Source organism: Python bivittatus, unplaced genomic scaffold (genome assembly GCF_059951505.1).
Source record: "Python bivittatus isolate LINGU-HERP-01145 unplaced genomic scaffold, Pbiv_v1 ctg000410_np1212, whole genome shotgun sequence".
NCBI lineage: Eukaryota > Metazoa > Chordata > Lepidosauria > Squamata > Pythonidae > Python > Python bivittatus.
This window is the reverse complement of record NW_028277067.1, coordinates 8,215,203-8,239,421: the sequence shown is the minus strand read 5'-3', so window position 1 is coordinate 8,239,421 and position 24,219 is coordinate 8,215,203. Positions and strand designations below refer to the sequence as shown.

General features: G+C 37.2%; 1 protein-coding gene across 6 annotated transcripts in view; it reads left to right on the top strand.

Moving 5' to 3' along the window:
- The first annotated feature begins 2,817 nt into the window (after window positions 1-2,817).
- Window positions 2,818-24,219, top strand: part of ATP6V0A1 (ATPase H+ transporting V0 subunit a1) — a 54,761-nt gene continuing 33,359 nt past the window's right edge. Inside the window, exons 1-8 of one of the 6 annotated variants that reach the window (XM_025167576.2) lie at window positions 3,178-3,218; window positions 4,827-4,932; window positions 5,699-5,862; window positions 7,915-7,993; window positions 9,822-9,919; window positions 13,306-13,434; window positions 19,728-19,831; window positions 22,633-22,759. In XM_025167576.2, coding sequence (XP_025023344.1) covers window positions 5,746-5,862; window positions 7,915-7,993; window positions 9,822-9,919; window positions 13,306-13,434; window positions 19,728-19,831; window positions 22,633-22,759 — 654 coding nt within the window. In that variant the 5' untranslated portion in view covers window positions 3,178-3,218; window positions 4,827-4,932; window positions 5,699-5,745. Of the gene's footprint in view, window positions 3,219-3,270; window positions 3,415-4,826; window positions 4,933-5,698; window positions 5,863-7,914; window positions 7,994-9,821; window positions 9,920-13,305; window positions 13,435-19,727; window positions 19,832-22,632; window positions 22,760-24,219 lie in introns of those variants that run through there. The other 5 variants (XM_025167577.2, XM_015888335.3, XM_007429654.4 and 2 more) reach the window with 5 other exon arrangements.

Below are 24,219 nucleotides of genomic sequence, written 5' to 3'. Positions count from 1 at the left end.
CTTCTGTGCTCTGGAAGAATTCCACAATAAATTCCTCCAGTTCCAATTTAAAAATGACAGACACTGATCTCAGCATTATGTCTAAAAAAAAAAAAATCCAAGCAAGAGGAAAAGTGGATGGGAAAAACAGCAAACATTTCAGTTTGGATGGAATTTGTGGTTCAAAACCAGCCCTTAAAGAAAACGGAGAGCCAATCTTCCCCCAAATAGCTGCGAAGCAGCTGGAAGCCACTGGCTTCATAAAACAAAGGCTTAGTCTTCTAGTTAGAATTTGCTGCTTCTTACTCCTGCCAGTATAGACAATACGGAGGTCCTAGTTTATACTACCATTACCCTAATGAGAAAATTCTGTGGCTCTAACAGTGTAATTGAAACTGATGGGCATAGGAGAAAGATGGCTTCCGTACGGCAGGTAAAGGCAATCTGGAAGAGAAATAAGGTACATGGCATGAATGCAATCAAGGAATTGTCAGTGACATTCCTTTTGAACACAGTAAGTAGCCTTATAGTGAATCAAACGGTTGGTCCATTTAACAATATTATCTAATCCTGATGCCATGTTGCTTATCACATATGAAAGAACAAATGAATATTTGGTAAAGGGTATTGGTGTACAGCACACCATTTTTTATTGCTCAAATCAGACCTCCACAACCCAATGCCTTGCAGATGTGCAATACTTCAATTTCCATAAACCCCAGCCAGGATGGGGTTTGCTTTGGGTTGTAAAAATAAAGAAATAAAGTCTGAATTACTAGCATGGTGTCTGGGAGACAAATACATACACATAACTGCACAAAAGCACATGATTCAGTTGCCAAAACTATGTCAGACATTTTCATTATTTATTCATACATATCCTACATCCATACATATCAAACAATTCCCTTTCAATGTAAGCAATATCATGCAGAACACATAAAAAGGTATAAGAAATAATATCCTAAAGAAATTAAGAGAGAAAAGGAAACATATCTAAAACTAGTTCACACCAACACGGTATCTCTCTGTACCTTTCTGTCCTTGCAACCCATCCTTGCTTCACACATCCTTCTGTTTTTTGAACTACTGTACCTTTATCTTTTTCAGAATCTCATCAACTTTAGCCAACCAAAACTTTCTTGGTCTCCCCCTTCCTCTTGGCTCCTTTGGTCTTTAATATATTTATTTCATAATTCTTTTTATATCACCAAGCCTCTCAAGATACTTCTTTTGTACTGGTCACTCACTTTGGTAATTAATCCACATTCATTCACCATTCAGTCTTGACTGCATCTCTTCTTGTTTCATCACACACACTCCTCTTAAATACTCAATCTGCACACTATTCAATTTATTCTTATGGTGCAGTGGTAAGGCAGCAAGCTAGAAACCAGGAGACTGTGAGTTCTAGTGCTGCCTTAAGCACAAAGCCAGCTGGGTGACATTGGGCCAGTCACTTTCTCTCAATCCTAGGAAGAAGGAACTGGCAAACCACTTTAAAAAAAATGCTGACAAGAAAACTGCAAGGGCACTCATCAAAACTAACTTGAAGGCACAACATATCCTACTCTCTGTTCCATATAATAAAGTGGGCAGAAGCACTCTCTTGTACATAGCTATTTTTACTTATTTCAACAAATATTTATTCCTTGGAACAGACCATGTATTACTCACTCCTTTCCACAAAATTTGTTCATCTTTAATAATCATTCTACTAAGGTACACAAATCCATCTAGTTTGTCTACCAAATATGTATAAATTGTAGTTCACAATACCCTGGTCTTTGATATATTAATTTCAGATCCATATTCTTCATTGCATCATACAGTCTTAACATTTGGGTAAAGCAGTTGGGTTCTCAATGCACAGAATGGCTTCATCAGCATACAAAAGTACATATACATTTATATCCCCAACTAACACACCTGTAACATCACCATAAGCATTTCTTATACATGGATCTATAAATATAATAAACAACCTAGGGGATATCATCCATCCCGTCTTACTCCCTGCTCCACTCCTAAGCATTTCATTTATTCTCACATGCTTTTCTTCTATCATATACTCTTACTGTTGCATTTGGCAAGTAGCCAAGGTTGTATTCATATGGAACAAGCTTATTTGCATTATCATACATTCTCTCTAAAGTAACAAATGTACAATACACAATCCATGTCATTCTTTAAACATCTTAAGAATATTTATTCTTATTAAGAGATGCAGCTATAGGAAGCAGTAAAATGTGCATTCTTGGATTAAGGAATCTGATTTACAGGCGTCGTAAATAAATCATTGTTGCAACATTTAGTAAATTAGCTATTTAACTGATTAATCGCTTCAACCCCTTAATGGCCAGGTAAAAAATGCACCACTCTGCAAAGAATATTTATCTAGAATATTTATATGGTTGCCCAATACAGACATCACGACTCTGGGTGGCATACAAAATTATTAAAACAAAAAATCAAAAGAAAAACAACACACACCACTAAAGCAAACAGTATTATCTTAAAAACCCTACAAAAGATAGAATCTCTTCAAAGGAAGTGTAACTTCAAACTTTTGCTGAATCATAAAAAACACACAGAAAAAAATCGCAATGTGTTGCTTTTTTTTTTTAATAGAAATTGTATTCATACGTAAATGTGAGTACTAAATATTGGGTAGCTATTGCTCTTGTGTATCCTATTTTCTAAACTGCTCTGGATATTTTTGTATATAAAGCAATACAAAAATATATTAAATAGAAATAAATAATAAACCAGGCTTCTCCAACTGCTGCCCTGTAGATACTTTGGACTAGAACTGCAAGAGCTGGAGCCCAAGAGATCTGCAGGGCATCACGTTGAAAAAGGCAGACGAGGAATTGCCCCCTTGGTTAAGCCAGATCCAGGTCTCCGAGTAAAGGCGATTTGGGGATGAACCCCGTTTTCTGAATAAAATCCTTTCTTCGTCCCGGTCGAGAGAGGAAAAAACACCGTAACTCCCGACGGGTATCATAACCTTCCGTGCAGTAAATCCACGGAAGAACCAGGCCGCCAACCGCCTTCTCAAACCAGACAGTAAAATGGCGCCCCGCCTAGTAGCCGGCGAACGGATCAGAGCACAGAACCCCGGACCAGGCCCGTTTGTCAGTCGTCTGGAGGAGGGAGTTACGTCCTTACGTGGTGACGTCATTGGCGGAAGCTCCGGCGGCAGCTCCGGAGTGAGGGCTGTGGGTCACTCGGGGGAGGTAAGTGGGGGCTTGAAGGTGCCTTGGGTGGAGGCTCTGTTTCTGGGGAGGGGCTGAGGGGGCGTCACGGGACGCCCTGCGTTATGGGGGAGCAGTGGGCTCTCGTGGGGTGAGGAGTCTGGACTCCGTGTTCGCGAGAAGGAAGGGTTGTGTGAAGGGGCTGCTGATGCTGCCGTTCTTCCAGCTTATCGTTTAGGTTTGTTGCCCTCTTAATCCGTGTTTTTTGGTTAAAAAGGAGGGAAAAAGAAAGGATTTTATCCGTGTGAGGTTGGGGAAGCTGGACATTGGGTTCGTCTCTGGGGGTGGGTGCAGGTTTTTCCTTGTGATCGAACCTGGGTCATCTTTGAAAGGAGGGGAGGCTTCATCAGCATTTTTGAGAGGGCAGGCATTTTGAGGGAAAGGTTATTTTATATTGCTGTAATATATGGGGATTTACTTCTTATGGTCAGGGGATATTGGGGATTGTGGTTGGATGGTAGGAGGAAGGTTGTTGGTGATGAAGGAATATTTGATAGCTTTTCCTTCCACTTCTTCATTATAATTGTGAAGAATATATGTCAGGAGTGGGTGGGCAGTAACCCCTGTGACTGTGCGGGGTAATTGCAACTTTCTGTCGTTGATTTAGGGTTTTAGGTCGATTGATGGGGCAGGGTCTGAAATGCAGATGAATTGAAAAGAAATACTAATTCTGATAGGATTGAATGACCGGCTCTCAGAAATTATTGCCCCCCCCCCATTGAGTGATTATGCTAAGTAGAAGTGATAATTATCTGTGGGATTTGGAGAAGGTTTTTTGGTTATGGAGCAGAGGATAATATACGAGTAAAACAAAGATTCATTCATTCACTGTAGAAGAGTTATCAGACCTAGGCTGTAAAAATCTGGATGGCTGTTAGACAGCAGCAAAGAGTCTGTTTCTTTTTTTTGCCATCTAGTAGTAATTTGGAATTTTGTAATCTAAATCTAGTATCTCCAACTCTAGGGTCTTTGGCTATTTATTACCCTGATGTTTATTCTGCTAGGTCTTTCAGGTTCTTGTTCTATATATATTCACTAGGTATTTTTCAATCATTCTCTTTTAAAGTGAATAACAGCTTTCCTTGTGCTTTTCTACAGGGTTTCTTATTCTCAGTGTTTGTTAGCATGCAATATAATGAGCAGGAGGCTGGGAAGTGTTTTTTTACCTCTTGGTTTCCAGTTAACATTGAGTGGTAGCTGCCATATATAATTTTTTATGCAAAATATTTTACAGTGATGTGCTGTCAGACTATACATTAAAACTTACTGTGCATCCTACTTGTCTAAAAAGAGGAAGTACAAATCTTTTGAAAGCTGTTCAGGTTCTACAGGTTTTCAAGTGGGTAATTTAATTCTGTTTATTGACATGCTTAATGCACTGGTAGGAAGCATGGTAAGGCATTATTCAAAGAGTTTTGCATCAGCAATTAGTAAGTAATGCTTTCTAGATAGAGAAAAAATGAATTTTTATTGATAGGAATTCAAATATTTCATGGCTCTGCTTAGGCTTATCTCTTTTTGCTGTAGCATTTTTATGTCTATAAGTGTATAATTAATGCCTCACTCTGCATTTTATTACCATTATTGGAGGTTCCAAAATACCAACCATTCTTGGCTTCTGTGGGTCTTTGGTCTATGATCGTTGGATGCTGTCTGTTCTTCAGTGAAAATTGAATTTGGAGTCCTTGTGCAACAGGTGAATCTGCTGCAATGTGATATGGCAAAAAAAAATCCTTCACTGAAATAGCTGTCAACAAGAAGGTGCTACTGGTGTTTCTAAGACAGTAGTCTGCAGATGTTGTTTGATGTCATGACATGGGCTGATATTTGAAGCTTTAGGCTCAAGGTTGAATGATGAATTTCAGAAGCAATTGTGTTCTCTACAGTGAACTGCCAAAATTGGGCTTGTTTGAGTGGCATATAAGATGCATTAATGGAACACAGAAATCATTGGAACCTAATAATGTTATGCTGCAGCGTAAGACGTGAAATAATTACAGTTTACAGTTATACAATACAGTTTGGGTATTTACAAATTCAAAACTATCTTGTGGAATAGCACACTAAGATCAGGCATAGCAGTCTTTTGGAAGTTATTGGTCATATTTGATATCAGGGGTAGCCTGAGACTATGTCAGAAAATGACTGCTACAGCAGGCATGGCCAGGTGCAAAACAGCCATTTAATAGATGGTAAAATAATGAGGTTGAAGTTGCTCACTGCTATCCCCTCTGGCCTTCCAGTTATCTGTTAGCCCAATTAATTAACATAGAGCCAACCCACACCTTTTTTATTTCCTAAGAATGCCATGATAATTTTCCACAACTAAAGACATCAAAGAAGTTTACCTCTGCTTCAACAATAATTTGAAAAATTCCACAGACCTGAAAATTAATTAATTAAGATGTATAGGCCCCTGGAAGGATTTATGCAAACTCACCTTTATGGCTTTTTTTCTTAAGGCATATGAAGATTCTGACCCTAGTTTGACTGCCTTCTTTTTTTCACCATGGGAGAGCTCTTCCGAAGTGAAGAAATGACCCTTGCACAACTTTTTCTTCAGTCCGAAGCAGCTTACTGCTGTGTCAGTGAATTGGGAGAACTTGGGAAGGTCCAGTTTCGAGATGTATGTATTTATTTTGGTTCATTAATATAATTACTGTATTCTAAAAACATGATTTTGTGCTCAGAATTTTTGTTTCCTCCAAGAGCATTAACATGAGATCTTTCAACTACCTGCTAAGTATGCCATGGTTCCAGCCTATGACTGGTAGTAGCTATACTTGATAAGGCTCATATTGTTTTTATTTGAGGAATTTTATTAAAGATTATAATTACAATAGTAAAAACTAATACAAACTAAAAGAAAGATAGAAAAATAGAAAGAGTAAAAGGTACAAAGGGAAAAGAAAAAAAAAGAAAAGATATAAATAATAGAAACAAAAAGAAAAGAAAGAAAAGAATATGGTAAAGAAAAAGAAAAGTGATATATAAAGAAGTGACTTCCAACCTTCATCACAAGTATAAACAATTTTTATAGTAATTTTATTGAAGATTATAATTTACAGTAATAACTAATACAAACTAAAAGGAAAAAAAGAAAAGGTGTAGGAAAGAAAAAAGGGAAAAATAGAGAAATGGAAAAGAAAGAAAAAATAATATAGTAAAGGAAAAGAAAAATATATAAAGAAGTGACTTCCCCCTTCATCACAATTTTAGTAACTTATCACTTTCTCTTAAAATACAACAAATGATCTCTTCTTCCCACATCTCTTATCTATAAACAAATCCATAAAACCTCATCACTTCAGTTCTGATGTCAGCAAAAGTCCATTAAGAGTTACCAGAGATAGCAACATATCTATTTTAACCTTGATCAAATAAACCAACTTTATATTAATTTCTTTTACTTCTAACAATCTTGATCTTTAGTCACTTTAAATAATGTCCTAGAACTTGATTTCTTTTCATTTTTTCTTTATCCCGTCTCACAAAAATCTTCAAACAAGCCCCTTTTGTAAAACCAATATAGGAAAATTATCCAGGTCACTCTCTTGGTTTGTTAATTGTATATCCCTTTTAATTATTAAGACATCAGCCGGTTTCTTTTGTATGTCCAGTGTAACGTATTTTTCCATGTCATTGTTACAGCCTGTCATTTTTAAATTTACTTTCAAATCAGTCTCAGTCATGTCAGATAATACTTGTTCCTCTTCTATAGCATCTTTTAAACACAGTCTGTCTATAGAGGCAGACACTCATAAAATTAATTTCTGGGTCCCTTGTTCAAAAATACCTTTCAATATGTTCAATGTTAAAATATTTTGCTTCATTCTGTATTAGTAAGTCGAGTTTGAATCTTCTTCTCCTTTAATTGAAATCTTTAGTTTCTTCTAGTTCCCTCTAGTGTCCAGTTTTTAAAATCTTACTATGTTTTTTAAAAAATTCAAAACAATCTGACTTTCCCACAGGAAGGATTCTTGCTAATTAATTCCAAAATCTTATTTCAAATTTATCTGGACCCCTAATCTGTTTATAACTTTCTAAAATCAAAGACTTAATTAGCTTTTTGCTGTTTATTTCAATTTTTTTAAAGTTCTTAAGCTCTTTTTCTTTTTAAGAAAAAGTTAAATTTTTCTTCCATTAAGGATTGAAGACAGACTCACCCAGTATTTTCAGACTTGTTGATCCAAAGGTTTCTAATAGCTGAAAAGTAGTTAATAAGCAATTTCTGAATGAGATTAGAAAAGGAAATATGTGAACTTAGTGTCCTTTTAAAGGTGCCAACCATAGTTTGAGCAAGATGGCTATTCCCTTGTCTCCCAGTGCTCAAAACCCGCCGGAGACTGTTGTCTTGTGGTCTCCTTGCAAGGAACAACTGTTTGGAGCACTTGTGGGTGATCTCCTGTCCTTTCTTTGTCCAGAGAGTTTTGATAGCTGGTTCACTCACTGGCTCTTTGTTCTTCACCGTGGTCATTGGCTCTGCTTTTTGCAGAGCCATCTTCAGTCCACCGTTTCTTCCTCCGGAAGTCCAAGGCTCATATTGCTCAAGTAGTTTCTCAAATTTCTTTTCCAAAAAGACTAGCCATTGGTAGGTATGAGCTTGGAGGCAGATAGTCTCTTTATGTTTCTACATATACTAGTATGTGTCATTGTAATTACATGCGTTTATTGACAGCTAAACCCTGATGTGAATGTGTTCCAACGTAAATTTGTTAACGAAGTCCGAAGATGTGAAGAGATGGACAGGAAGCTCAGTATGTAATTGTTTTCTTTTACTTGTACTCTTTGTAGAGGAGTAAATTAGCTTGTGTATCATTAAGCCACTCCTAGGTTTTCTGTGTCACTACTATACAACAAGTTGCATGTTTCTGTTTCCAAAACTACAGCAAAAACCAACCATTAAAACATATAACATAAAACAGGATTAGGTGGCTGACAGTAAGTAAAATATTTACAAAAGATCTGATTTCTAGGAATCTTTTATGTAAAGTTTTATATATACAGACTAGATTCACACTTTGTGCCAGTTCTGATTTTTGAATATAGGTGGTCCTCGCTTAATGACCACTCATTCAGTGACCATTTGAAATTATGACAGTGCTGAATGGATGGTACTTATGTTAGGTGGTTTGTACTTATGCCATTATAGCATCCCCACGATCACATGATTGCAGCGCCTGGCTCGCAGTCACAATGTCGCAGCATCTCAAGGTCATGTGATCACTATTTGTGACCTTCTTTCCTGGCTTCCTACAAGCAAAGTCAATGAGGAATCTGGCAGGAGGTTGCAAATGGCAACCATGTGATGTCCTCACTTAACGACCTGTGGTGACTCACTTAATGGCAACCAGGAGCGCTGGAATTTCTGTTCTAAGTGGTGTGCTCACCTGATGTTGCGCTTTACAACTGGGTCACTTAACGATGGAAATTCTAGTCCCAATTACTGTCATTGTGAGAACTAGCTGTAAATCAAAATTGACTGGGTTCATAGACAACGCTAAGTTATAAACCATGATTTATTAACTAAAACGGTAGAGTTAGCATAGTATGCTAAGTCAAAAGGGCAGACAAATCCCATTATATCTTAACCTGGGGTGTGCCTTGAATAAAATATCTCTATCACAAACTATGGGTAAGTTGCTTATTCATTTTTTTATGCAAGATGACATAACATTGAGGCCAGCCCTGTTATATTGGTTAATAACCATTTTGCCTGGTTTGTTGGACATCTTTATAAGTATTGACCAGCTGCTTCCTGTTCTATTACATTTCATTAAAAAAAAAACAGAAGTAGAATGAAGGAATGGTAAATGTCCCGCGCCCTGCTTTATATCTTTGTGTTACCTCCAGTAGAGGCTGGGGAAAAAACCTAGGAGTATAAGAGTTTCTTTGTGCTTGCTGTAGCCTCCCATATATATGCTGACATATTTAGCCTCAAATTAACCCTGATGACATGAGGAACAAAAGAAAAGATAGGTAAACTTTTTACCATACTTGATTACAAATAGAGATTAAAGCACACTTTGTCCCATAATCTAGGTTTGGATGACGCAGGGCTGATGAAATCCTTGAAGGCCTGGTATGCAGCTACCAAAGACCATTGGAAGTTATTAAATTGTATTTTTTAATGTGACAGGAATGTTAAGTAAATAAATATATGACTGGAAAATAATCAGTAACTATATTTAATTATAATTCAGTGCAAACAAAGACAGAAACAGCTTTTGTTTTGGTTCCCCCAGTTTTTTGGAATGTGGTCTCTGGCATGCTTTCAAAGTGTGAGTATGGCCCTTGCTTAGAAAAAGTAACATGCAAGTTGGAATAGTGGTTTTACTTATTTCCTGACTTTGGTTTAGGAACTCAGGGTGGCATTGTACAAATATATTTAAGAGTATACAATTTGGTATTCTAATATTTACCTCTTTGTGTGCCTTTTATTTTTTTAATGGGATGAGATGTTTGTGGAATGGAGGTAAAGATTGAATGTATGGATTTGGATTTGTGAATCATTAAGGATTTATTTTCTCACACAATACTGCATATCTTTAATTTTGCCATTTTGACAGAGACTTCTTTTTTCAGGATTTGTGGAAAAAGAGATTAGAAAGGCCAACATTCCCATCACAGACACTGGAGAGAATCCAGAAGTGCCATTTCCTCGAGACATGATTGATTTGGAGGTAAAGACACCATGTAAAATGTTAGTGTGTTGGAAATGCAAAACTTCCTAATTTTTCTGTAGAGAGGGCTGTAAAAATGAAATATCAGCTCCATAATATCATTGGATCCCCATGGTATTAATACAAAATTCTTCCAGGTGGATAGGTTAAAAGAAGTGCAAAAAATATTTTCCCTTACTCAGCCTTGAAGTAGTTTCCATTAAGGAGCAAACCCTGTGAGTGTTGTTTTTATTGAATAGCTGTGGCAGATTTGGATACTGTATGTTATAACTATGAATATCCTGCTTTTCACTACCAAATACGTAAAGTGATTTCAGGCAAAGCAACAAGTATTTAAAACATGATACTAATACACTTTAAATAAAGGTTAAAACATCATAAAGTAACAAAGCTTTGATAATAAAATTAAATAGATTGTCATAGCACCAGAAACTCCTTAAAACAAGTAGTATACTACATTAATGTACCAAAAATGAGAAAAATAAACAGATTTCATGATGAATTCCAGTGAAAATGGGAGCTTGGATGTAACCACCAATATCACATCATAGGGAAATGTGCACACTGACACAGATTAATCCTAGGATTCCAAATTCCCTTGTTACCTACTTCTCTGACATAGCTATATCAGCTCTTTTTCCATTTCCTGTATCTTCTCGTTTTCTGCCTTGTTACCTCCTTCAAATTCTTGATACAGTACAGTGATTCAGCACAGATGCTCATAAACATCAGGACTCTTTTTTTTCTTTCCCCGATACTATTTCAAATTCCTGCTACTGCCATCGATTAGAATGGAAGTGGGTATGTGCAGCAAAGGACATATAGAAAAAGCAAACAGGCTAAGGAGCAGGTTAGGGTTGAGAGATTGTTTTAGTTGAGGTGGCAACAAACTGGGGTACAGCTTGTTGCCACAAGGAGATAGTTAAACAGGAACCATTTAAGCCTCTTATGAGTTGTTGGTGCTTTGATATTAAATTATGTGGTTGCATGGATATTTAATATCATTATGAGGCAGTGGGGAGAGTATTTCAGATATTTAAATGCCGGTCTGTGTTGATTAAGAAAAAGAATACTGGAAGAAAGATACAGTTCAGATAATACAGGTAGTCCTTGGGTTATGACCCTAATTGAGACCAGAATTTCCACTGCTAAGCAAAGCGGTCATTAAGCAAAATATCATGTGATATGTCACTTAGTTACAGCAGTTCCAGCAGTCCTGGTTGCAGTTGTTAGGCGAGGACAGCACAGTTGTTAGATGAGGACCTCATGCTTCTCCTGCCGTGCACAAACTGCCTCTGCTTCAACTCCCCCCCCACCTGTCTTCCCTCCTCATCACTGCCACCCTGCATCCTGCTGCTTACCCCTGCCGCCTCCTGCCCCCAGCTGACCTTTGCTGTTTTCTTCCTCCTGCTGCTGGCCTGGGATCCAGGTGCTGGGCAAGGGTGCGGCAGGGCAGTGAAGCCTTGTCTTCCAAAGGGAGCTCGCTGAGCCTGGCCAGGGAGGAGGCAGTGGGATGGAGCCAGTGGAGGAGGCAGGGCAGAAGTGTGGGTGGAGAAGCCCCATCTTTCTCCTCTGGTGCGAGGAGCAATAGCCTACAGATTGTGGCAAGTGGGAAGGGCCAGCAAAGCACGGCACACTCCATCACCAGGTGAGGCAGGAGAGGGAGCAGCAGCTCCTCAGGTGAAGGTAGCTACTGTGCAGGAGGCGCTGTTCTGATGGTGACAGAACTGGAGAAAGTGGAGGGACGAGGGTTTCCTGGAGATGCAGTGCATGCTCTACAGCTTGCATTGGAAGCACTCCTGGAGAACCAGCCTGCAGGCTTCAGTGAGGGGTGGAGGTGAGCCCAGTGCCGACAAAGCCTACCTGCAGGCCCTCTGCTTGCTCTGCCCAGCTTTTTTCCTGCAAGGTCCTGCGAAGGGCCAGCAGCTTCCAACATGAGCTGCAAAGCATGTGCTGCGTCTCCGGGAAGCTCTTCCGCCAGCTCTGTCATGCTGCCTCAGTGTAAGACAGAAAGAGAAACTGTTATTATACAACAAATATTTTGATGCAATTTGCAGTGGTTTTTTAATGTTACACAGGTTGTCCTTGCTTACCAACCATTCATTCAGCGACTGTTTGAAGTTACGACGGTGCTGAAAAGAAGAGACTTACGAGTGGTCCTTGGAGTTCTGGCTGTCACAGCACTCCCACAGTCACGTGATCGCGATCTGGACACTTGGCAACTGGCTTGCACTTACAAAGGTCGCACCATCACATGGTCATGTGATCATGATTTGCAACCTTCCCTGCCGGCTTCCCAAAAGCAAAGTCAATGGGGAAGCCAGCAGGGAAGGTTGCAAATTGCTCCAGGAAGTTGCTCGCAGCTTCCCCCACCCTGCAGGAGCCACCCCGGCTCTTTTGCACCGTGCGTTGTGGGCCACTTGCACACCCTCCCCTACCTGGCAGCAACTGGCCCCGCCTTACTCAGGGCCACACCTTGCGGGCCACTCACACGGGCCACCCGCTTCCCCTCCCCCTCCTGGCAACAGCCATCCCCAGCTCCTCCACACACGACATGGCCTGCTTGTGAGCCATCCTCTCTTAACAATGGCAGTGAGGAGTGTCAGGATTGCTGTCACTAAGCAATGTGGTGATGTATCATCATGCTTTATGATTGCATCGCTTAGCAACAGAAATTCCAGTCCCAATTACCATAGTTAACCGAGGACTATGTGTATTCAGTTCTGGGTGCAAAGCTAAATAATTTCCTTCCTATTAACACTGCTATTTTAAATCATAGTTAATACTGATATAATACTTTATTTTCTTTTTCTATCTTTAATGGTCTAAATCAGGGGTTCTCAAACATTTTGATGTCAGGACCCTCCAACATTCTTAAAAATGATTGAGGACCCCAAAGAGCTTTGGTTTATGTGGGTTATATCTATTGGTATGTACTGCATTAGCAATTGAAACTCAGAAATGTTAAAATATTTATTTATTTGACTTTGTGTACCCCCTGAAAGGGTGTTAGAGAACCGCTGCTCTAAGTTATTTAAACATCAGAGCATTAAGAATCTTTATTCAATACTTTACAAATACTACTGTATTGAAAAAATATATTATGTATGTTTTACAACAATATAATAAAAAATTTGAGAAAAAATTGGGAATGTTAAAGAATGACAATTCAGTAATCGATTGATATAATTTGTATATAAATAGATATAGAAGGTACAGTTATTGAACTTTAATGTGGAGGTGAGAGTCTGTCAGCATTTGACTTCCATGACTCTTCAGTGAAGTTTACATTTGTATGCACACTGAAAAAATAAACAGTGTCTGAAGCATGTTGATGTCTAGTAATTGGTTTACTTTTTCTTATTTCCCCCCTTCCCACTTTCTAGGCAAACTTTGAGAAAATAGAGAATGAGCTCAAGGAGATCAACACCAATCAGGAAGCCCTGAAAAGGAATTTCCTAGAGCTAACAGAGTTGAAATTCATACTGCGAAAAACTCAACAGTTTTTTGATGAGGTCAGAATGTCGGAATGTTTTCAGTTCTTATCATCTGGGCCAGCCCATCACAACCCACTGTTTTCCTTCTTACAAATGCCTACTTAAGTTGCAGTTTGGGTCGGCAACTCTATTTGCTTTTGAGGAGTTCTTACCAACTGTTTTTCATCATTCATGAATGTATATTAATTGGCCATTTCGTGGTTTACATTGTCTGCAATGGTTGTTAAATAAAACTTCCTTGCTTAAATATTCTCCACCGAGTTGCCGAAATATAAACATTTGATCTTGTAGCATTTTGGAAAGATGTTTTGAGGGCTTATGCAGTACCCACTAACAGGGGCTTTGAAAGTGGGGTTAGAAAAATCTGTTTGTACTCCTAGTTTTAGGAAATTTTCCAGACACACAAGGGTTTGGAATATCTCCAAGCATGTTTTACAGTCAGGTAGAAAGAGTGCTTATAGAAGTACATAGACATATAGTGCTATATTTTTAGAGCACAGTGTTAAAGCAGAACAATAAGTGATAGGAGGATATTCAGTGTCTAAACCAGGGAAGGACAGTTACCTTCTACATGTTTGGCCTATATCTCCTATACTCCTTGACCATTGCCCATACTGTCACAAGCATATAAAAGTTGTAGTCCAAGAATTGTGAAGAAGAGCACAGTACCTATCATTGCCATAAGTCTTATTTTAAGTGGCCTAAGGTCCTAAATTCACTGATTTCTTCCAAATCTTTAGTTACTTGATTAATGAGTTGACTGAGATTTTTCTGGTCCTGTTCAGTTTTCAGAAAAAGGAAAATGGAGGAATTTAAGAAATCTGTATCTACAAGTATCTTCATTGCAAAAAATAATTTAAGTCAAAACCTTGCTTTTCAGAAATCTTGTTACTGGGCTATACCTGAATTCAGGTATACATTCAGATTTAGGTTCTTGAATCTCATCCTCTAGAGTTAAAACTGAATTCACAGACTTTATGTAAAAACTTTTTTTTTGTTTTCAACTGATTGTTTGAATATGCTAAAGGTATGAAATCTCCTCCTAATGTAGTGCTTCAAACAAAAACAAATCTGTTGTGTAAGCAGAATAATGTATATTTTTATTCTTTGAAAAAGTCTTTGTTACTATGTCTGCTCTCACTTGCTTTGTGAATAATCGTGCGGTGAATCTGTACAATAATGGTTCTGGATGCCTTATCTTCAAGTGTTGAATATCAGCTTGCAAGCTGTGGTTTTGGAGCTATTTACTTCTGTATGCAAGTAAATATTTCATTTTTATGGCTGCCACCATGACAAAAAAACTCAACTACTGTTTTTAAAACAAAAGTTGAATGCTTAGTTATAACAGTTGTGGAAAGTCACTTGAAAAAGTGGTGCTTGGGAAAGCATCCAGCCTTGGTGCAACATGTGCTTGTCCAATTTTTCTTTGTCTTGTCAACATGCATTTATTTGATCCTTGTGAGTTGCTTAAGAGCTAATTTAAATGACACATGAATCCATGTTATATTGGACAACATCAGCTGCAAATGTTAACTTTAAGTCAACTGTGATTATTTTTGTATTAGTCTTGCATATAATTACAGTTGTACTTCCTTTTCACTAGGCTGCCCAGTGCCATGCTGAATATTGTCTGAGTTGTTTTGTTTTGGGCATGACTGGAAAAATGCTTTCCCCCAAGGGCTGATGAAAATTAACTATGTAACTTAGATCCTTGCAGTTTGCCCAGAATACAGGCTTCTATTTTATCAACTGTCAGTGAGGTGGAACAGCCTGTGCTGGACAACATTACATTAAGACTGTTTCTTCTAAATCATGTTGCCAGTTTTTTATATACATGGTATCTTCTTTTATGCAAGAAGTATCCTAACTCAAACCCCAAATACATTTTGAAGTGGTACAGCCCTGACAGATTGACATACTTTCACTGCTCTTTGTGAGAATTGGGCTTTTCTGCTTCATAGTCCAAATAGTATCACTGAAGGGAAAAATTGCCTATATCTGGAACTATCTTAAACAGACCAATCACTGTGGATTCCATATACTGTACTATAACTTTCCACTGAGATGTAGCCTTTATAGTTATTTCATGTTTATTCTTTGAAAAGCTTCACATAAGCAGATGGTGCTTCTGTTAGTGCTCCAAATTTAAGGTGTGTTTTTAAGGTGGCATGGCCTAGTTGTTGCTCCATCTTCCTTTTTCTAACCACGCTATCTGATTGCTGCATTCAACATTTTGAAGACTTTGTAAATCTTTTGGGAGAGTTTGTGAAATATTTGTTGTTTAATGGCAAGAAATGGCTTGCAAGGCAAGTTATAATCATACAGACTCCAATTTAGTTGAGGAGGTGCAGGAGGAGAATTTGGGCCTTGCTGAATGAAAGCATTTGCTTTGCCGGCGTAGCCATTTGTTGCATGTCAAAAAGAACACAATGATTTTGAATCTATTAACTGCTAGTCATTTTCTCAGTCTTCATATCGTTATCTTGTGAAGAACAGTGAGAACTGGAGAAATATCTCCGAATATGTTAACCATAAGTGTCCAGAATAGACTTGAAGAAGACTGGAAAAGTAACGGTTAATGGCATGCAGTTCCCATTTCTTTCCTCTTGATTTCTTTCTCTCATCATCTCTCACCTTTAGTTCTCATTTGCGTCTCTCATTTCTTCCTTCTCTTGGTGATTCTTGCTGTAGGTGCTGGAAACTGAAAATATGCCTCCTGCTTTCTGTGTCTCTGCCAGAAGGATCTTGACTTGCCTGTCCTATATATTTGCTTATAAAGTGTGATTGCAGAACTTTCCACTTCTGTTCTTCAACATTTAATGCTTCTTGCTTTGGCAGAGGAGATACTGATACAATTCTTGAAGAATGGCACTTGTGAACTCTGCCTTCCCTAGTAGTCAATTTAAAAATAAACCATTCTGTTAATGACAGGTAGCATTAAGGTAGCTTCTCAGATCCTGATTTTAAAATGTCAGAATTGGACCTGAGTTTCCCTGCCACTTGTTAGCTTTTACACGTTTTTCTTTTCTGTGGAAGGACTTCCTAAAACACAATAACCATAATCATTTTTATTTGAAAATTCAATTCAAGATTCTTCATTTGAGAAGGTATATGCTGTTTGTATGTGTGTTGGAGTGGGTATTTTGCAGGGAGAGAAGGTTTCATTTGGTTGTATTTCTTGGTGGGTCCACAGTTCTTCAGCATGATAATGGCACAGATATTGGAATGTTAGGAAGAAAAAAAGGGGGCTTAACGGAAGACATATTTGTGTGGAATAAACAGAAATGATAGTATTATTAGAAATGTTAACACAAAGATTAACACTTATTCATATGATGCATTACTGTCTGTTCAGAGTTGTACTAATCTTTGTGTGCATTTATGCAGGAGTTTTATACACTACTTTGCCCCATGAAACATAAAAAAGACATTTTTTGAGATGCAAATTCATTGCAGAGAAAGAGGTCCTTGTTCAAAGAGTCTTAATATTTTGAAGTATATAATTGTAGAGCAAAGAAAGAATTGGAAAGCAAAGGAAACATATTTGGTCTGGGAATCAACATATTGTGATTGTGTTCCCTCCAATTAGGTTAAAAAAATACAGATTTTTCAGTGAGAGATTTTCTTTAGCAGACACTCTTGTGCTGAGGTTGGTAAATCAATGTGCTCTTTTGCTAGGCCATGTTCTTTTTTTATGGCCTGCTGCTTGGTCTGATGTGTACATGTCTTCAAATATGAAAAGCCATCCATTTTGCAGGAATGCTTTGCATGTGTTGGAAGGTGAGAATTTTTCCTTCCAAAGCTTCATTTACTTTTGCTTTTCTTTAAGTGTTTTTTAACTCTGTGGTTTGTGAAAAAATTATTTTGATTTTCCTGTGTTAGTGTTGTCCCTGAAGGTGTGGCATTGACATTCTTCCTGAGCTATATCACTAGTGCTTCTGCAAGTTAAGTTCCCAGGAGTCTCAACTAACAGGTTATAGGAATAACGGTGAACCCGTGAATTCCAACCTATTTGCAGAGAGATGGAATGCACTATATAAAAAATTGAAGTCATGCTAGTCAAGGAATGTTATGCATGATGAGCTAAAATCTTTTTATATGCTTACTATTTGAGTTGCAGAAAAAAGTGAATTATTCTTTACAGATGCACTGTATACATGTGTTGTTTTTGCAAAAGTGACCTGGTTATTTAATCAGGGCTGTGTATGTTCCATATAATCACACAATCACTAGTACTGGACAGGATTATAGTAGCTCTGCAATAGCTATTGCTTTATAGTAGTGGTTAGAGCATTTTGTTCCATAAGAATTTTGAATTCCATTTTCAAGTGTTTGTTTTTTTTAACTGTGAATTGGTGGGGAATGCTTTTGAAGATCAGCTACTGCTTGCTTGATGAATTTAACCATTTTGTTATGTCTGAGTAGGGCTTCTCTCTTTTCTTTCCTGCCTTGTCCAGTTACCTCTTTCCCTTACTCTCATCACCATCCTGTTTTCTTCCTCCCTCTTTACTTCTTGCTGTCAGGCTTCACATAGGCATGGCTATAAATCTTGGCTCTCTAGACACTTAATCCCCTATTCAGGAATTGGTTTACTAGGCAGAAAACTCATGGACACGACTCAGCAAGACTTTTTATTGCAGACAAGAATGAAGCCATATGCCCACCGAAAATGTGTCTGCTGCAGTTTGCAGAAATCAAAGTCATTCTGTAAGCAAGTAGTGCAGGGTTCTTTTGATGGCTTGGAAGGGCTTCTGATCTATGTTCTAGCAGATCTTGCTAGTGTGGAAACTGCTGGTTCCTGCCTAGCTCACCTCTTTGCTTACACCTTCCATTCCGTACGGTGGAAGAGAAAAGCATGTGTGGGTACATCTGTGTTTTTTTGTTTTTGTTTTCTCATGAGAGAAAAAATGGCAGGGCAATAGTTAATCTTGTAAATGGACTATCTTATTTTGCAGGCATTTAAGTTTGATTAGTAATGTACTCTATTAATATAAGCTTATGGCTTTTGCCCTGGCCCTGCACTTCAGATTCAAAGTATGTGGATAGCATATGGACATACATGTAGTACCTTTCAGAAACAAAGAGTTGTGCCTTTTCTTAGGATTGTTGTAGTAGCAGGATCCTAAGAAAAGATGTATTTGGTTTAACAAGTGTTAGTTGTATACCCACATGAGCTTCTGAAACTGAAGCACTGCACAGCCCTTGTAAATATTCCCACAGGTATACAAGTGTATCGTGTGCACACATTTACTGAGCCAGTGGGGAAATCTCCAGAATTGATTTCAATGGAGTTATCAATCCTAAATTGAAAAGGTGGAGAGACTGGGTATTGCACAGGATTTTTTCCCCACTGGATTAATAATTTTTTTTTTGCCTACCCCTCTGGTGAATATGATATATGTTTGGAAGAAAGTGAACTTAACTGTGCTGAAATCTCAGAAGGAATTGAGGGTCAGTATTTTATTTTATGCAGTGTGTGGTTCAAACTGCAGATTTTTGTTTGGCTCTATTTTGATGCTTGTCATATAAATGACCTTGTTAAAAATCTTATTTTTCTTGTAAATATTTTTTTAGTCCTTAATGGCTTAAGTAAGAAAAATATATGGGGAAATAGCTGCTAAAATCGTGAAAAAAAGAACAGGAACTTTCAGTGGTTGAGCTTCAGTGCCTGTTCTTTCCTCTTCTGAGGATTCATGCAAACAAAACAATTTATGCAAAATGAACAAGCATGGGCTAGATTGCTTAATTGTAATTTAGGTAGAATTCACCTTAAAAACTGGAATATACGCTGCCTTGTATATATTATATCATATCTTTGACCAGGCAACTTCTTGTCATTTTAGCAACTACTGTGATTCCTTTTGTCTCATTCTCAGATTCTAGATTATCCCCATTAGTAGTAATAGCATGCTGTATTGGAACCTCTCCTGCACTTTTCCACAGTAGAGTAGATGCTCAAGACTAAGTTATAAGTTGTCATTTAAACAAAAAAGATCCCCTTTCCCAGGTCAATAAAAATAGGAAATTGCTCTTTTTCTACCATATTCCTTTGGAGCTTAACTTGCAACCTAGGCTGATTGTTGGACAGCTTGAAAGCTCTGTGTTTCATGAGCATTTTCTTTTTTTTTTCCCTCTGGCTCCATAAAGATGCTTTCTTTGTCTCTCATTCATATTTTCTCTGAGCTTTCTCTTCTTTCTCATTATTTCTTCTTCTCTGGTTTTCTTTGCTTTCTCCCATCCATCTCCTGGTTCCTCATCCCCTGCATGCCACTAACTAGTTTCATTAGATATTAATTGATTTGTGAATTCAGGCTGAATTGCATCATCAGCAGATGGCGGATCCTGAGCTGTTGGAGGAGTCCTCATCGCTGTTGGAACCGAGTGAAATGGGAAGAGGAGCCCCACTGCGATTGGGGTATGTGCTTCAGCTTTAATGGCACTTTGTAAAAAAATTTAGTACAGCTAATTAAGGACCAAAGTTGGGCCAGTAATCAGTGATATTATTCTTGGCTTCTTGTCCAGGAAAGTGCAAGTTAGCAGTCTTGTCTTATGCACCTAACCTTTTCTATATCAGCTGAATCTGTGAATTCAGTTACTGGATAATAAGTATATACTAACAGAAAATAATTTAGATTGAATTTCTGTATTCACTGCTACTGGAATGTAATGAACTAAAAACATTTTCATCACAGTTTTGAACAGATAATCTACAGTAATTCTAGATTATCAAGTATTTGTACTTCATTTTCTGAAAGTGTTGCTTAATATGTCTGGAGAAGATTATCAGGTGTGGCTCACTAACAGGCATAATTGATAATTTTATGCTAATCATAATTGATTAATTTGATTCTAGATTTAGGAAATTAGAACTCTTATTAGGACACAGGAAGGCTGCCAAGAAAATAAATAGTTTTAATTTATTTTGGGTAGCATAGCAAGTATGCCTTTTTACTTTACTTTACCTTAGCTTAATTGATGTCCCACCTTTTCTCAGAGAACCCAAGGCAGCATACATGTTCTTCTCCCCCATTTTATCCCCATAATAAACCTGAGAAATAGGTTCACTTGGAAGAACATAACTGGCTCAAATTCCTCGTTGAGCTCCATGCCCGAATGTGGACTTCAACCTGCATTCCTTAATCCTGCTTCAACACTTTAAGCAATATGCTGAAACTTGTTTGATTTAGAGACATATTTTCCTACTGCTGTTGCCATTAGTTTTGCTAAGTTCTTAATCCTATCAACTTTATTTGATGTCTTTTTTTTAATGATTTTTATTAAAAAAATTTAACAAGATAAAAACAATACAAATGTTAGAGAAGAAATAAAGAAAAATAGTGAATAGATAAGAGAGAAAATAAGGAAAAGAAAGAAAATAGAAAGAAAAGAAGGAAAGAAAAGGAAAAAAGTTATGAAAAAAGTGACTTCCTGTCTTCTTAATAGCGGTTATAAATGCATTTATATTTTACCCTCTCTCTCTAAGATTACAACATAATTTCCTTCTTTACATAGTGTGCCCTTTCTAATCATCAAACCCATAAATCACAAGTTCATTTTTTTTTCTTCAGTAAAAAATTCATAAGGGGTAATTTTATTCTATAACAGTCTTGATGTTTTCTAGTTGTCTCTTCTGTAGCATGCTGATATGTAATATTTGCAGTTTCTGGTGTTTTTGTCAAGCTCTGGTTAATCTTTCATTTTTCTTTTGTGATTGTACTCCTTCCAGAAATCTGTCTCAAAGAGCTTCCTTATATGGATACCAAGACTTTTTGATAACTGGTATCGTTAGTGAACTCCCAAATGTTTAAGAATGCATGTATTTAGATTTTGTTCTTATTGCACAGTAGCATTCATACCTTGATAGTTCAGACATTTGCTCAAAACCATGGTTTATGTTGACCATTTAAAATCCAAATCAAAATATGGTAGATAAGCACTATACAAAAATTACCAGTTGCTTCTGTCTTTTTTTTTAATCATAGATCACAATTTCATAAATTTTCTCTTTAGTCCATAAATTTCTGAGATGGAGTGAAGCCCACAGATAAGCCTTTCAATTCAGGATAATCATAAATTAACCATTTCTAACCTGATTTGAGGCCTTCAGCTCCCAGAATTCTTAGCCAGCCCAGCCATTGGTAAAAATTCTGGAAACTGAAATCCATACATCTAAAGGATACCCTGGTTGGGAAAAGGTGCCCTAAGCTATGAGTTGTACTGATAATAGTTTATCAACCATTTCAGACTATGTTTTTTTCTGTACTGTGGAAACCATGGTTTGGTTTGATGATTCAGATATATATATCAGTTTCACTTCCTTACCCACAGGTTAGTCTGAGTTGAGCCTTTTTGTGAATGAAGTAGGAAAGTGGCAAATGAGTCTTCTTCGTAGGAAATATAAAACTGAAATCCTGTTTTATTCTCTATTAAATTACATAGTTTTTATTTTATTTTTAATGATGAAATTTTAAAAACTCTATATCATAACAGTGAAAAAATAATGATTATGCAATGAAAAAAGAAAACCTAGATGTATTTTATGATCAAAATAAATTAAACATGACAAAAGAAAAAAAAAACAGAAAAAAGATCTATATAATAACTATATAGATAACAATATAAAGTTGATTAAGTCTATGAGCTTATGATTAAATCTAGACCATATCATATCAAGATCAAGATCAAGATCATATTGTGTCATCATCTTATTTTTAGAACATAGAGACTTTTCAAAATTAGGTAACAAACTCATATCCCAGATCCATTCCTTAAAATCAGGACAGGGTCTTTCCAGTTATGTAAAATTATTCCTTTTGCCGTGCTCTTCATGAGATGACAAATTCCATGTTTAACATAAAAAAGCTAATGTGGATTCCTTTTTAACATTCTTTGAGAGGTCTAATAAACAGAAAATGACATTTGTGGATGATTTAATTTCATTTTTAGATCATAAGTATATTTTACACCTGGATCCACTGAGTTTCCAGAATGGGATAGTCCAATTGTTCATTTCATAATCCAGTTATATAGTTAATACTTTCATTTTATTTTTCTATTAAATTGCATAGTGTAATAATTTAACCTTTCTGTAAATAGGTTAAAAGCATTAAGGTCCTCCCTTGTATTCTATTGGCTTTGGAATGGTAGCATCCATTTTTTTTAGGACTGGTATTGATTTGTGTGTTATTGTTTTTCTTCTGTTCCATCTGTGTTTAGATTTGTGGCTGGAGTGATCAACCGTGAACGAATCCCAACCTTTGAGAGGATGCTGTGGAGAGTGTGTCGTGGAAATGTTTTCTTACGACAAGCTGAAATTGAAAATCCTCTAGAGGACCCAGTAACGGTACAGTGGCCATTTCTATAGCAGCAGGGTGCTTTAGACAGTCAATTTAAAAAAGAAAAAAAATGTTTGGCTTCTTAATAAATTATTTTTTAAAATAAAATGTAAACGTGAAGTTTGATTTCTGTTGTGGGTCTGTGAAAATGTTTATTTTAATTAGAGCTGAAATCAAAATGGCGCCATTGCCTTCTGGAGTTTTTATTTGTGTGTTTGCATTTGTGGATGAACTTAAATCAAAACTTCAGTACTCTTATGGAAAATCTTGTGAAATCTTAGGGTTGGATTGTTGAAATCATGAGAAGTGGCAATCTTGCTGTCCTGTCTAAAATCACATTCATAAGAGGGATAGAGACCATGATAAGACAGTATCTCTGAGTCTCCTGGCTGACATTTTTAAAAGCCACAGAGAAGTCCAGCAGACTCAGGAGGGTATGGTTCTCTCTTCCAGTTATTAAGTGTCAATCATCTACGAAGAAGGGAATCTAAAACCTGGTTGTAACAAGTTCCAGTATTCTTATTAAGCTTGTGCAAACAATTCCTAATGAAAAAAGTTCTCATTTGAACAAATGCAGGAAGGGGGAGTTGCTATCTGAATCTAGCCATCTGTCTGAAGAATGTGCTGCTGGCCTCTTGGGAAAGTTCAAGGGTTTGGATTTTAAAGTATATCACTGATATCAGTTCCTTTCCATTCACTTCTTTTCCTCCTGCTTGTTTACTTCAGATCATGTCTTTAATCAGCAGCCTTGGTTTATTTTTGTGACTTCTTTGGCTATGTTACAGCTCCTCTTTGTAGTAGTCAAAGTATAAAGAAGATGGATTTCTGTACTCCCTTCCCCTCATCTGTAACCTGTGGCTACTTGGTGATCGTGGTGGAAGAGTTATGAGGGCATTTTGAGTTCTGAGAATAATTTGAAGGAGAGTTTAATATTTGAAATCTGACTTATTTTAAATATGGCTCACTCCAAGGCATAGAAGCTCATACAGTTAGAGCTAGAGACATATCCATAAAATGCTATTCAGGACAACTATGTTGGAGGGTTTTATGTTCAGTAAAGATCTAATTTGTTGTATTTTGAGCCTAAAACAGCAATGCCAGTTTTAAAAGCTCTTTAAAACTTGGTTAATTTCATCCTTTGTCGAGACAGGACATTGATATTGAACTGCAGATCTTTGTTCCTTAATCCAAAAGATTAATCTGTTACTAAACCTAGTAGATCACTAGGGTTTTTTTCTTCCTTTCTGGGTGGCTTAGGTTAGCTTGCTTGAGCTTCTGGAACCACTGCTGCATAAATACGTTTTGCAATTCTGTGCTATATGCTTTTGTTGTACAGTATGGCCTAGATTTCTTGCCATTTTCAAAGGCCTCATATTGATGATCAGACTATTCTTTGACATAATGAAGTAATTGAGGAAAACTGAAGGTCTTTCTTTTATTCACCCTCCCTCCTCACCAACCCTGAGGC